Source organism: Miniopterus schreibersii (assembly GCF_964146895.1).
Source record: "Miniopterus schreibersii genome assembly, chromosome: 2".
NCBI classification, from domain to species: Eukaryota; Metazoa; Chordata; class Mammalia; order Chiroptera; family Miniopteridae; genus Miniopterus; species Miniopterus schreibersii.
Genome location: NC_138102.1, coordinates 152,318,593 through 152,334,221, shown reverse-complemented (window position 1 = coordinate 152,334,221; position 15,629 = coordinate 152,318,593). Strand labels below are relative to the sequence as shown.

General features: G+C 39.7%; 1 protein-coding gene and 1 pseudogene across 6 annotated transcripts in view; both read left to right on the top strand.

Moving 5' to 3' along the window:
• Window positions 1–15,315, top strand: part of RESF1 (retroelement silencing factor 1) — a 34,125-nt gene extending 18,810 nt beyond the window's left edge. For 4 of the 5 annotated variants that reach the window (XM_081127007.1, XM_081127006.1, XM_081127008.1 and 1 more), the window contains 3 exons: window positions 3,097–8,138; window positions 9,401–9,484; window positions 14,571–15,315. In XM_081127007.1, the coding sequence (XP_080983133.1) occupies window positions 3,155–8,138; window positions 9,401–9,484; window positions 14,571–14,737 (5,235 nt within the window). In that variant the 5' untranslated portion in view covers window positions 3,097–3,154 and the 3' untranslated portion in view covers window positions 14,738–15,315. The remainder of the gene's footprint in view (window positions 1–3,096; window positions 8,139–9,400; window positions 9,485–14,570) is intronic. The other variant, XM_081127010.1, reaches the window with a different exon arrangement.
• Window positions 9,551–13,030, top strand: LOC308552106 (polypyrimidine tract-binding protein 1 pseudogene; annotated as a pseudogene). The gene has a single exon. The product of its transcript is annotated as a polypyrimidine tract-binding protein 1 pseudogene (transcript).
• Window positions 15,316–15,629: the final 314 nt, after the last annotated feature.

Here is a 15,629-nt window from a genome sequence, read left to right as displayed (position 1 = left end):
CATTGTATTCAAAAGTAGACACTCTGCAATCATAAAAAAAAGTTAGAAAACAGAATTCCCTCCCTCTAATTTAGGTGGTGCAGGGATGCTTTTCCAGACTTCAGTGTCTTCTGTTTCCTCAAAGGAGAGAGAATGGGGGAAAAATCCCAAATTACTCAGAAAGTTCATTTCTCTTCCTACCTATCTGCTCTGGGTGGCTTAGACGACAACATTTATTTCTCACAGTTCTAGAGCTTTGAAGTCTACAATCAAATCAGGTGTTTAGTTTCTCCTGAGGCCCCTCTCTCCCTGGCTTGCAGACAGCCACCTTCTCTTATGTGACCTCATGTCATCTTTCCTTTGTGGGTATACACCTCGAGCTTCTCTTGTAGGACACTGTTCCTGTTGGGTTAGGGATTCACTCTTATGATCTCTTTTAACCTTAATTACCATCATAAAGGCCCTATCTCCAGTTGCAGTCCCAATGAGGGTTATCCCTTCAATCATGAATCTTGGGGGGGGACTCAGTTTAATTAATGACAGGCTCCCACCCCAAAGTTCACAGAAGGGGGAATTTATTAGGCATCAGTAACTCTTTAGATAGAAGATGCTTTTTATTTTGAATTACGCTTCTACGGAGTCAGTCAGTTACCTTATTAATGAGCTTTCTTTAGAGAAAGCATGTGAGGAATACATAGATTTTCTCCTTAGGACTTGTACATGCCTTCAGTCTTGTTTTTCTTGAGTTAGTGAATAGACTACAACTCACTCTGCCATCCAGTCTTGTCCTAATTCACGTGTCGATACATATAAAAGTTTGTTACTGTCTTTTTTGCATTTCCATGCAAATTTTAGAATTAGCTTGTAATTTTTCACCAAAATAAGTTTCTTGGAATTTTCCCGTGGATTGCATTGAATTTATACGTAAGTTGTGAGATAATTAATGTCCTTAATTGTCTTCAAATATTTGAATATGGCATATCCTTAAACTTAAGTCTTTGTACTAATCAGAGGTCTTGCACATTTATCATTGCATTTGATTTTTTATGATATTGAAAATGGTATTTTTTCCTAATTACTGCTGGTGTTTTCTTCTATATTTACCTTGTTTTCAGGGATTTTAATTAATTATGACAATAGTCTAAAATAGCAATTTTCAACCAGTGTGCCACAAGAATTTTTAAAACATGTGATACCTAACTATTTCGTCAGGGGCACTGACCTCTTTTCCCTTAGATTGTCAAATTAAAAAATGACACCAGCCAACACAACACTAGCTGCCAGATGTGAATGAGTCAAAATTATACCTATTTCTTTTTGTTAGGTTGGCAAAAAATATATTTTTTGTTCCTCAGAATTTTATTTATTTTAAAAATTACATTTTTATCTATTTTAGAGAGATTGGAAGGGAGAAGGGATAGAGAGAGATTCTGAGAAGCATCGATGAGAAACATCATTAATTGGTTGCCTCCTGCACACCCCCTATTGGGGATCGAGCCCGCAACCTGGGCATGTGCCCTGATCAGGAATCAACCAGGGAACTCTTGGTTCATGGGTGGATGCTCAACCAATGAGCCACACCAGCCAGGCTGTTCCTCAGAATTTTAGTAATTAGTTTGTGTGCCATGAGATGAAAAAGGTTGAAAATCGCTCGTCTAAAAGGTCTGTAGAGCCTGGCCTTCGTGGATTAGCGGTTGAGCATCCACCTATGATCCCGGAGATCTCAGTTTGATTGCCTGTCAGGGCACATGCCTGGGTTGTGGGCTCGATCCCCAGAAGAGTGTGTGCAGGAGGCAGCCGATCAATGACTCTCTCTCATCATTGACGTTTCTCTCTCCCTCTCTCTTTCTCTCTCTGAAATCAATCAAAAGTCCTTCCATCTGCCCAGCCGTCTTGGCTTAGCAGTTGAGCATCGACCTATGATCCAGGAGAGCACCGTTCCATTCCTAGTCAGGGCACATGCCCGGGTTTTGGGCTTGATCCCCAGCAGGGGAGCTGATCAATGACTCTCATTGATGTTTCTATCTCTCTCCCTCTCTCCCTTCCTCTCTCTGAAATCAATAAAGATTTAAAAAAAAAAAAAAAGAAACTGGGAAATAATCTCCACATCACAAGAAATGAGAATAATAAGGTAAACCATAGAAATTAAAGAAATACAGTAAACAAAATAATGAATGGAAGTTCAGAAATTCAACAAGCCACAAGCTGATTCTTTAAAAAAAAAAAAATCATTAAGCTCTGCACTCACAGCACTGATCACGGAAAAAAGTCAACACAGCATTAGACTATCCCTAGACCCATACAGACATTAAAATGACAAATATTTACTTTAAGTAACTTTATTCTAATACATTCAAAATTTAGGTGAAATGAAGAAATTCCTTGAAAAACACACCTAATCAGGACTGACATAATACCTTATCTCTTCAAAGAAACTAAATATCTTTTCACAAAGAAAATGCCAGGCCCGTACAACTTCACTGGGGCATTCTAGCATTCTACCAATCATTCATAGAATAATCCAATATAATCTCTTCTAAAGGACAAAAGAGGAGATACTTCACAGCTCACTTACTGAGTCTGGCATAACAAAAATGAAAAGGAGGAAAATTAAGAAGCCAATCTCTATCGCTGATCGGCTGCCTCCTACATGCCCCTTGGTGGGGATCGAGCCCAAAACCCAGGCATGTGATCTGACCCAGAATTGAATCGTGATCTCCAGGATCATAGGTTGATGCTCAGTCACTTAGCTACGCTGGTTGGGCATATTTTTTAATCTGTTTTTAATAGTGAATGTGGATTACTTAGAATAAAGAGCTGGTTACAATAATAAAAGCAGAAAGTAATCACCACTTAAACGTAACAAATAAAATATTAACTGTATTGTGTAGAATGAATTCCTGTTATGTCCCAGAAGTATTTAATGGCATTCGTCATATTTATTGTTGTCTCCTCATTTGCTCTTCCCCTTTCCAAAATTAAAGATGAGGATTTGTCTAGTCTGAGGTTTCAGGAAGTATAATAGATATAGTCAGCATTGGTGTTAAGGTAAACTAATTTTTTAAGAAGTTCTGTACAGGCAAAAATAGCTTAATAAAAGGTTTTTATTTTCTACAGATTCCTTGGATTTAAAAAAACCTGACTTTTAATATACTTCTACTACATCAAATCAACAATGAATTGGAATGCAAAACCAGAGACTGTCACCTTACCACCGTTGTATCCTAAAAACCAGTCATCTTTTTTGGAGCCGAGTTTAATAAACACACCATCTCAAGGTTCTTTAAACTCTCCTGGGAGTAACCAGCCTGCATGCATGTTTCTCAGTAATTCAAATGCAGTTTCACAGCCACTGCTCAACATCAGAAATTATAAAACTACTCAACAAATCTCCTTATCTGATATGTCTAGTAGGACAGTTTTTGCCTCACAAGCTTCAGTAGAAAGAATAACATCTGCAAATGTGAAAGGACCCAAGCAACTAAATCACAGTTTGCAAATGTCTTCAGGAATTGCACAAAATGTGTGGTCAAAGTCACCAGTGAGGAATTCTGTGTTTTCTCATACTGGGCCAACTGTATCTCAGCAGACTGGTTTTAGAACTAATATACCCAATGTAAATGCACTACAAAATCAATTTGTAACATCAGAAACCTATTTTATGCAAGGACAGATGGTCCCTTCTAATTCTGTAAGAGTTCCTATAACTTATCAAGGAAACCAGAGACTTACCTCATCTTTATCAGAGCGACAAGGTGACTGGGCACAACAGTATACACCCAATGGAGTGACTTATCCAGATTATAGATCACTTCCAGAGCAATACAGTTACCCATCACAAAGCTTTTTGCAATGTCCTACTCTTCAGAAACAAAATCCTATGCCACTTACATCATTACGAGTTAAAAATAGTCATCCTCCAAATTCTTCACTGACTTTACGGTCAAAGCAGACCGCACTTGTACCGTCCTATCAATATGCAGCTCCTCAGATGGACAAAAGACCTCTTCCTCCTTATGACTGTAGATATGCAAGCCAGCCTTTGCAAAATACTCAGCATGTTATTCAGCACTCTTCTGTAGAAGTTCCTCAGAGTCAAGAAGCACATGTATCTGAAATGAGGAAAGACTTTTGCAGAGGCTTTCAACAGCAAAACCTCAACGAAAACGTCAGCATGATTGGAAATTTATGTAATGTGAAAGTAAATACTAATGTCAGTCAGCCTTTTAATGACCCCATTAGATCTTCTGTGGATGGTGTTCAGATTCTTCCTCAACATATTCAAGAAGAAAGAGTAGATTCTTGCAACCTAACTTCAAATCAAGTACTCGACACAAGTTTCACAAAAGAAAAGTTGGTGAGGGATATTAAAACATTAGTAGAAATAAAAAAGAAATTTTCTGAACTGGCAAGGAAAATTAAAATCAATAAAATTTTACTGTCAGCAGGTTGTATTAAGACAAGTAAAAACTCTTATGGTGAATTAGCTCAAAATTCCGAGCTGTCTCTGAAACAAACTGCCAAAACCCAGTCTGGACCACAGGTAAACCTAGTCACTCCAGAGACTGCAGGGGATAAACCACCCACAGTAATGGAAACTGCAGAAGAAACAAACAGAACACACAGTGCACTGAGTCCTAACATTCAGGACACCCATTGCCTAAATTTTAACCAGGTCAATTCCATGTTTCTAAATTCGGTGTGTGCGGGAAAGGTGGCAGTGCCAGACCAGTTACATAATTTGAACGTTACAACTTCTTTAAAGACATCACCTGTCGAGAGTACTCATGCAGCATTAAATAACACCCAGCTTTCATCAGCAAATGCAGTCAGTGTTGAAAATGTGCAAACAAATCCTGAAACAAATTTTGTTCCCCAGTCTCTGGCCTTTGAGAAATATGCTTCGAAACATCTAAATAAAAATAGGCTACTTCTCGGTCTCCTTGCACATGGAGATAAAATTGAGAAGACGTTAGTAAAAGATGGTTGTGAAACTATTCAGCATTCTAAACCACACAGTTTTGAAATGAAATCCAATACCCAAGTCACTGGTAACCAGGTGAACTTGAAAACCATGGAAACTGCAAGCCCTTGTAATATAAATGGCAAGATTTCACAAAATGCTTTTTGCCTTGACCATAAACCTTCACCAAATGGAATAACTCCGAAAAGTGACGGTCACTGTTCTATGGAATTGATAACCACGTGTCTTTCTCTGTGGAAAAAGCAATCTTCAGAACCTACAGGAAAAAAACAGTGTAATGAGTTTACAACAAACAGAACAACAGTTGGACTCTCAAAACCTGGGGAAGTCTGTGATAAGACTCCAGTTTCAGTTGTGGGAAATTCTCAGAATAAGGTGGTAAACTGCTCAGAAGTAACAACTCTGCCAATGGTGGTGCAAAATTATGAGGCTTCAGGTGCAGCTATTACAAAGGGAACAGAACTTCAGATTGCTGTAGTGTCACCCTTAATTCTTTCAGATATGAAAACATTGCCTGTCAAAGGAATAACATCTGAACCGTTACCTGAAACAGTGTATCCAGTTATTAAAGAAGGCAGTGTTTGTAGCTTACAGAATCAGTTGATAGAAAATACAAGAGTTACTGCTGCTTTGAAAGTAAAGGAACCAGTTACAAGTACAACAAACACCAAGATTTTCCCACTAATTCAGAAGGAAAAGCAAAATGCACCAACTAATGGTGATTCAGAAGGTACACCTAACACCAACCAAGGAAACCATGTCAAATCAGAACCAGATACTCACTGTCCTGTGAGTGATCAGCAGGCCTCATCTAAATCAAGGGACAGTGATACTGTGAATAGTGATTTGTTGAAGATTGACAACATATGTTCTCTGGTTGAAGGTGATACATCTTATAATTCCCAAATAGCAAAGATATTCAACCCACCTCCTGTGAAGAAGGATGAGCCACAGGAACCTTTACCCAATCTCCAAGTGACCAGTAGTAGACAACAAAAAGAACAAATAGACAACGTTCCCGAAAATAAAGAGTTTGGTTTACAAAAAGATAGTTTTGTACAGTACAGAGGTGTTTCACATAAAATACCTGATCAATCACAGTCACTGCAACCTCCAGAGTCGTCACTTTTGAAGAATGTTGAAGCAAGTAGTGAAGTTATAGAGGAAAGCAATTTGAAGCATATTACTAAAAAAGAAAGCACAGCCAAAGATACGTGTTTATCAACTATTCAGCAGGACGGTAACCCTCAGGAAATCGATGTGTCCTGCAGTTACACTGCCCAGGATCCTGCAGCAAATGAGATTCTCGATGATAACACATCCACCTTATACCCACACGATCAGCTGTCGGAGCTTTTAAAAGAGTTTCCCTATGGTATTGAAGCTGTGAACACAACATGCGAAGGTTCTCTAACACAACAAATAACAGACCGAATCTCAAAAGATGAGTCTTGTGATAAAACCAGCTGTGACTCCAAAGACTCGACAGACCAAATAAAAATTACAATATTAAACTCAGAGCAAATGAAAGAATTATTTCCTGAACAGAATCATCAGCCATTTGAGGTAGGCAAATTGACAGAACCTGAGAAAGAAAACCCTGTCACGAAAGAAGGGAGCCAGTGTGACCCACAAGTACGTACAGATGGAGAAAATTGTAATTCTGTAATGGCTTTCGAGAAAGATGATATCCGTTGCTGTGCATTGGGGTGGCTCTCTATGGTTTATGAAGGAGTACCCAAGTGCCAGTGTAATTCCATCAAGGACTCAACTTCAAAGGTAGAAAAAGGGAAAGATCAGTGTTCTTTGGAGACCAACAGTTGTAAGCAAGGAGAGAGCACCTGTGATAGAGATGTTTCCATAGTACTTAATAGTCCTCCAAATAACAGTCCAAAGACTGCTCTGTCTTTTCCGGATGGGACAAACCATTTTCCTGAAATAGAACAAGGCAACAATATAAAAGATATATCCAAAACAAAAAGCTCACGAAGGACAGAACAAGAATTATCCAGTCAACCTTTATCTAAAGGTGATACAAAACTAGATTCCTTGGAAAGTCACAAAAGGAAAGGAAAACTGAAATTTCATGAGGTAACTTTTCACTCTGGTAATAAAATAAAATTTCCTCGAGAGAGTTTGCAGAGAAAGCTTATAATACAAAACTCCGGTCTGCTAAAAGCAAAGGCAGGTTCCTTGAAAATTAAAAGTAAAGATCTGCAAATGAAGAATGGTTCTTTGATACATCCAATGTTGCCAGAAAAGAGAACATTGAAAGCAGGTGACTCTGAACAAAAAATTTCAGGAAAAAGGCGGTCAGCTGAAGGGAGCATGCTTCATTCGGAGATAAAGAGGGTGAAATACGATAAACAAGAGCAGGATAAAAATGGAGGCGGCACATTTAAAATACGTAGTTCTTTGTCAAACACAGATGGAAGAGCCAAAGTTAAAGAAAAGATAGTATCAGTTGTTAAGTCCTCATGCTCTAAAGATAGTAAAAGGGTTATATCACCAAAGGAGTATTTAAAAAGGCAGAAGCTTAAAGAAATGATGAAAGCATCAAGGAAAAACGATGGGGAAAATATACCATGCGATTCTCAGTACGTGAGGTCCAGTAAACTTTCTGTGCAAGTGGGGAGTTGTGGGGAATCCCATGAGGGACCCAGTAGCAGTGTGCAGACATCTAAAGAGTCATTAAGTACTTGCACAAGCCAAGTTTTGGATAAAAACCTCAAACCTCACCATTCTGGTGTGTCTAAATCATCCCTTTCGGGGAGTGTTAAAGAAACAGTTGGTAGAAAGCAGGCTGATAAAATGTGGATCGACAAAGCCAAATTAGACAAAAATTTAAGCAGTATTAATAATGGAGTTGAACGTAGCCAGATGTCACCCCAAGCAAAGGAGCAAAGGAAACAGTATCTGAACAGAGTTGCATTTAAATGCACTGAACACCAGAGCATTTGTCTCACAAAACTTGAGAGTTTGCCCAAGAAGTCTAATAAAGATAAGAGAATGGAAAATAAACCTAAGAAACTTTTACCTAAGAAAAACACGGAAAAACGAAGCATGCTGGAGTTTAAATTGTGTCCAGATGGACTGATTAATAAGAATACAAACTCCATTGAAGTACAGAAGGATCTACAGCCTTGTCCCAGGAAGGAGCAAGCCACTGTGCAAGGTCCAGTATGATTTTTTTGATGGTGTCTGCAATATTGTAAAGCACTGGGTCAAAAAGTGGGTTAGCACCTTTCCTGTCATCTAGGGAGCCAGGAAAGAGAATGTGTTTCTGCCATTATTTATTTGTATTTCTCAGTAAGTCAGTAGTTGATTGGGTAATAGTTATCTTAACTTTATCTTCTCCTTATTATAAATTGTAATAAGCTTGTACTAATGATAAGGCATATAAAATTGTAAGGTCTGCCAAATACAAAGATTTCCTTTTGTACGAAGAATCCTATGTTGTGGAAGGATATTTATTGTGTTAAGTTAGAAATGTATATGTTATTTAGAGAGTATTAACTCTTGTTGATTCACTTTGGACTTGAAATTTCATAGTTCTCTGGTTTTGAAATTATTGTCTAAATATTGGGAGATACGTAATGATTATTAGTGAAACTTTTTATACTTTGTAAATGTTTAACCTGTTACCATCTTTGAAACAGTTGACTGTTCTCACTATAGTTAAAGTGGTAACGTCTGGTCTACTCATGAAAGGGAGGACCGTGGAAGCAGTATTGTCTAATGTTAAGTCACTAAACCTAGAATGGCAAACATGACCATTGGTTAGCTGAATGATAAAATTCTCAATGTACTACAGGAGGCAAGGAAAGAGTAGATGACTTAATTATTAGTAGTAGTATGGAAACATTTAGGAGTTGTGGATATTATATATAAAACATTGTGATGAGAATCCCAGATTGAAAAACTGAAAGATTTGAATGGGAATCTGTTTCTCCTGTGCTTTTCAGACAGTATCTGTTAAGGTGCATAATGTAACAGTGTAAATAAGGTACATTTTCTTGGAAGGTGAAAGGGATGTATGATTAAAACATATACAGTTTATTTTGTAAAGCATTGGTGATTTCACTTCATGCTTTTAACTAGGTTCTTAGGAGGCATGGAGTTAATGGGAACATTGAAAGTGGGTGGAGGCAATGTGAATGATGTTTCCCTCATGTGGCTTTAAATACCTTGAAATGTGTTGGTGTTCAGCCCAAGTGGGCGAAACATAATTACATAGTGAAGGTGAACTTTTAGAGCAACGTTTTTCAAATGGGAGATAATTAGGCACTTCAAATATGAGAAAACATTTTCCTGTTTAGTATGTGACTATATTAATATGTTCTAAATCTGTTTTAGGCTTACCTGACTTTTCTTCATTATAGTACTAAAAGTGGTGAATAGTAATATGTAAATATCTGAAAATAAATATTTAAATAGTTACAGGAATAAAAAGTACAAAAGAAGACTGGATAAAAGGTTCACTTGAGGAGAAAAGGATTCCAGAAGCCAACCAAGAAATAGGTAATGTCATCATCTATTTAATTTTTTTCTTTGCTTTTCTGTTACTCTATCATATATAAGCTGGATTATATATAAGCTGCAACTATGATGAAGTGTGATTTTTATTCACTTAAAAATGATTCAGGAGTCTATAACTCAGAGCCGTTCCGGCGCCTGCACTCCAATCCCTGTGAATCTCTTCTGTGTGCCATGAACGGCATTGTCCCTGACAAAGCAGCTGGTACCAAGCGGGGTTCTGATGAGCTCTTCTCTGCCTATGTTACTAACGGACCCAATTGAGCTTCCACAGCAAACAGAAATAATAGCAAGAAGTTCAAAGGTGACAACAGAAGTGCAGGTGTACTCTCCAGAGTGATCCGCTTCAGGAAGTTCTCGAGGGATGTCACTGAGGACGGCGCTTTGGAAGGGTCACCAGCCTCCTGATGCTGAAAGGGAAGAACCAGGCCTTTATTGAGATGAACATGGAGGAGGCAGCCAACGCGACGGTGAACTACTACACCTCCACAATGCCCATGCTTCGCGGCCAACCCATCTGCATCCAGTTCTCCAACCACAAGGAACTCAAGACTGACAGCTCACCCAACCAGGCACAGGTCCAGTCAGCCTTGCAGGCCGTGAACTCTGGCCAGTCGAAGAACCTGGCTCTGGCTGCCTCCACTGGTGCTGTGGATGCTGGGATGGCGGTGAAAGGCCAGAGCCCAGTGCTCAGGATTATCATAGAGAACCTGTTCTGTCTAGTCACTGTAGACATGCTTCACCAGATCTTTTCCCACTTTGGCGTAGTTCTGAAAATCATCACTTTCATCAAGAACAACAGGTTCCAAGCACTGCTGCAATATGTCAAACCTGAGGGTGCCCAGCACAGAAAAGCATTGCTGAACGGGCTGAGCATCTACTTTGCTGCACACTCCACATTGAGTTTTCCAAGTTCACCATCCTCAGTGTCAAGTACAACAATAACAGGAGCCAAGACTATACCTGTCCTGCCCTGCCCACTGGTAACAGCCAGTCCTCACTGGACCAGAGCATGGCTACGGCCTTCAGTGTACCTAGGATGTCAGACTCAGCTGCAGGCCTCTACAGTCCCAATCTGCTCTGGGCCCTGCCCTCTCTGGCCATCCTGTCGATGGCAGGGGCACCAGTGGTAGGCCATTTCGCCATCCCACGCCTGGTAGGGCCTGGAAATTCTGTCCTGCTGGTCTGCAACCTCAACCCTGAGAGTCACACTCCAGAGCCTCTTTATTCTTTTTGGTGTGTATGGTGATGTGCAGCGGGTGAAGATTTTGTTAAGTAAGGAGAATGCCCTGGTGCAGATGGTGGATGGGATCCAGGCCCAGCTGGCCATGATCCACCTCAGTGGGCACAAGATACACAGGAAGCCGTTGTGCATCACGCTTTCCGAGCACCAGAATGGGCAGCTGCCGTGCAAGGGCCAGGAGGAGCAGGACCTCACCAAGGACTATTCGACGTCACCCCTGCACCGCTTCAGGAAGCCAGACTCTAAGGACTTCCAGTACATCTTCTCACCCTCAGACCTCTCCAACATTTTGCCCTCAACATCCGAGGATGACCTCAAGATCTTCTTCTCCAGCGACGGCAGAATTATCAAAGGGTTCAGGTTCTTCAAGAGAAACAGGAAGATGGCACTGATCCAGATGGGTTCAGTGGAGGAAGCCATCCAGGCGCTCATTGACCTGCACAACCACAACCTGGGTGAGAACCACTACCTGCAGGTGTCCTTTTCCAAGTCCACCATCTAGGTACGACGCCAAGGACCAGCTCCATCATTCCAGAACATAGCCACTTTAAAAGCAGCTGAAGTGACCTTAAAAAACCAGAGATTTTATTTCATTTTATTTTTTAAAGAGAAATCAGTTTGCCTATTGTTTGAAAAATTAAATCTAATTCATCCTGCTTACCTCGTGGAGATGGGGTACTGGCCTCAAGGTTCTTGATTACATGTTGACAATACGCCTGTTCCTCCTTAGCCCCCTTTCCTGTGCCCTCTGCAGCCTGTGGGGTGGGCAGTCCCAAACCTCCACTCGGATTTCTTGTGGCTTAACATGCACTGCTCTTGGCAGAGCTTTCTTGTATCAAGTGCTTAGGGGTTTGGGGACTGAGGGGACTGCCTCCTGCAGGGATCATGTACCTGACCTAGCAGGAGGCTGCCAGCTGCGAGGTGTGCCAACATTTCAGTCCTCCATTTAATCAAGTGTGTGATTCTCTCCACTCCTGGCTTGAGGTTCCCCTGCTGGGCTGAGACCCCTGAAGGTGTGTCCCTGCTGCTGCTTCAGCTTGGAGCTTTGTTTCATCGTAAATCTCTGAATTTTGCCTTGATGCAGTTGCAGACATCTGTGCGTAGCAATGTTTTCAGTTGACCAAATGTTCTAGTCTTCATTTACATGCAAAAGAAATAAAAAGGTAACCTTTTATATAGCGTTTATAAAAATGGTATGAGTATAATCTGCATTTCCTCCTTATATGACCTTGTGCACTGTGCCTTTTGTTCCAGGTAGTTAAGTTGCAGGGCAGAATCTAGATTCCAGGGCAGACGTGATGGGGGCTACTGAGGAGCCTGGGTTCTTCCTAGAAAGCCCCAGAGCCTTACACCTAACCTGTCCTCTGTCTGGGAGGACAAGGGCTCTTAAAATTTTCAGGGTTTCTTTTGTCCTGCAAATTTTGGACCAAAGTTTTCTGTTGTTTTTTTATTGTCTACCCCAAAAGCAGCCCTTGAGTATCAGCTGAATCCTTCACCTTGTGCAGTCCTGCATTGACAGGTCCAAGGTGCTTCCCTTTGAACAGACCTCATGCTGGCTGTCCCAGCCCCTCTTCTTAGTGCCTGGAACCCTGAGCTTTCATGTCTAGGTGTGGGACAAGGTTATAAATATATTTATACTTTTTTATATCTGTTGTAAGACATGAGGGGCAGCAAATGCTGTTTTTCATGGTGACACAGATGTATATCTTGATACTAACAGTGACAGGCTCAGTATTGTTAATGCGGAGGGAGCATGGCATATTCCACTGGCCGCCTGACAGCTTGTAACTGGGAGAGAACTGAATTAAAGGGATTTTGTAACAACTCTGCCTTTTCTGAGGTCTTTCTGTTCATGTGGTAGAAGGCAGTTTGGCCAGTCTGTGCTAGATATTGAATAAACTCTGTATCCGCTGTTTCCCCGCCCCTCCCAAAAAGATACAGTGTTTGTGTGTATCAGTGGTAGGAAGATATCAGGAGGGAAGTGATCTGTTTCCTAAGTGTGGAATTGAGTTATTTTGATGATGAGAGACTGATGCTGCTAAAGTTTTTTTTTGGCTGGGGAGGGATTTGGGCTGAGGGCCAACCATAAAAACCAGAGCTTTTCATATCCAGTTTAATTAGTGGAATGAATCTAGTTTATTTTTAGGGTTTTGCCTTGAGAACTAGAAGCTCACGTTCTGGTGTTTTGTCTTAGTTTTGGTCAGTTGAATATGTTAGAGACAAGGGTTTAGAGTTGCTGGAAAATGGAGCAAAGCAATTTCAACATAAGCGACAGGAAAGGGAAGCACATTTTCAAAAAAAGAGGAATGACAAGTTGAAAAGACTGTTGAAAGCACAAATACTTGTAGAAATTGAGTCATACACATTGAAGGTGCATATAGGAAAAAACTTAAGTTGAATCAAAGGAGGAGAAGTGCCCTCTTAATCAGAACAGGAAAGCGACCATAAAAGGGGATCTGATATATTTTGGAACACAGGAAATTAGAAAAATAGACATGTGTGTGTAGATGGAAACAAGAAAGGACCATAGAAACAGGAGAGACATAAATATTACCCCAAAGAGAAAGTGAGAGCCATACTTGGAATCCAAATATGAAAAGACTCAGAAGATAGATGCATGTACAGGTTGACCAAAGGCTCTCAGACGTGAGGTGGTAGATAGAATAAAAACAGCCACAAACGGGATGAGCAATTACTAGGGAAGGTGGAACATCAGTACTGAAAACCATGATGAAAACACAAACTGGGCGCAAGCACAATGAGATCTGCAGCTGCACAGATGAATGGTAGGAAGACATTCCCTCCTATTTTCTGTCATGCTATAGAGAGGGAAGCAGTGGTGTATATCCTTTTAACAGAAATCTCATCACAACGAGATGAGGGGAGAACCAGTTATACAAGTTGTAGAGCTCTGTCGAAGTCTGATGAGGCCTCGGAAAGGGTGAAAGGTGAAATACCAAGATGAAGAGACTGGAGAATGTGAGCCTATGTGAAGTGAGAGGAAAACAAATGTCACGACTCCCAAACAGCTATAAAGAAACATTTTAAATAAGTATACATCTAAATTTTGTAGCAGAGTTCAGAGTGTGAAGAAGTAGTAACAGAATCCAACGGAAAGCAACATAGAGACCCACTCCAGGCATCAGCGCAACTGATGTCATGAGAAGAGAATGAGGGTGTAGAAGAACTTGAAGCAGATTAAGAAGACAGAATACTCGACCTACCCAGGCAGAAAGTTTAAACTCATCCAGAAAGGAATGGCTAGAACAGGAATGAAAAGCATGGGAATTCTGAATCTGGGGAACCGTCAGTGAAATAAAGAGGCACGTCTAGAATTGCACAAAATCTGAAAACCTGGATTTAAAGGAACAGTGAGGCCAGTGCAGCACCGAAACAGTTTAATGAGAAATTACAGGCAACCCTTGGAATACCTGATGCACAACGAGGCCAGAGTTTTAAAGTGATCCATTCACTGTTTGGAGCTGGTTGGTGTTTGTGCTCTTTGTATTGCTAGTTCAGATTGCTGTTAAGGTCACTTAATAGTGTCCAAATGATAAATGAGATTTTTATTGAGCAAGGAAGAAGGTAGCACAGAACGGCCCTAGACAGATAAGACAGTAATGAGAGTAGAAAACAACCCCAAAGGACAGTCAAGAAAGATGTCCTGTGTGTAATTTATAATCCGATTGAAAAAAGCCATACTTGGTCAAACTTTTAACTTCTTGTCCTAATTTTTTATCCGAGAGGAATGCGCGTTTTCTCTGATTGTTCTGATCACTAACATTAAGAGAATAATAAAGTAAATAAATGAAATTTCTGTTTCCTTAGATGATAATGGTTTGGCTAATTCAAGAAACGCCAAGAGAACCTTCAGTGCAGATGGATTTGAGACACTACAAAACCCAGTAAAGGATTCAAAGAGAATATTTCAGTCCTACAAAAAGATGTACCTGGAGAAGAGAAGCAGAAGCCTTGGTAGCAGTCCTTTAAAATAATTTTGAGACTTCAGTTCTTCTGATGGTTCTGTAATTGCCGTGAACTTTTTTTGGTCATTTTCTGTTCAGAATACTTTGCTGGAAATACACAGAATTTCTATGATAAAATTTCTCAGAGTTGGTTTCCATTTAGGTTATGTGTATCATTGAAATTACTTAAAATGGCTTGAGAATCTTATTTGTGGGTAGCAGATAAAAGAAATAGATGGTATTTTTCAGGGAAACCATGAGGTATTGTATTTCAAAATTATTGAGCCAAGTATACTATTATTTTAAAAGGAATGCGTATGCAAATCTTATTTTTGAAATGCCCACTATTCTGAGGGAGAAATATTCTTCAGTTAAGGACTTCATTATTTTAGCTGGAACTGCAAATATATTTTTGTTTCTGAAACTTACTGGCAAAACTTAGTTTTCCAATGTGCTCACTGTGAATGTCAAAGTATATTCCTAAGTATTTTATACCTAATTGTAAACTTTTTGTCAGAAGTCTTTTATACTTGTTAAACTGACAGAGTTTTGAATAATATTGAAACATTACTTTTTATACTTGAAATAAACATTTATTTTTAAAAATATATATTTGAAATCCAAATGGATTGATTTGTGTTTGATTTCCTACCTTCAGGATAGGACACATTTTAGAAAAGTGTTTTTATTTTTTAATTTAAATTTATTGAAGTAATATTAATAACATTATATAAGTTCCAGATTATCAACATGATAATTCAACATCCATGTTGCATGCTCAATGCCCAAAGCGTAGTTTCTTTCTGTTAGCATATATTTGAACCTTTTACTCACTTTGCCTTCCCCTCTGGTGAAGACCCTTCTATTGTGCGCATTTATGATTTTGTTTTTGTTTGTTTATTTTTTGTTTTATATTCCACAG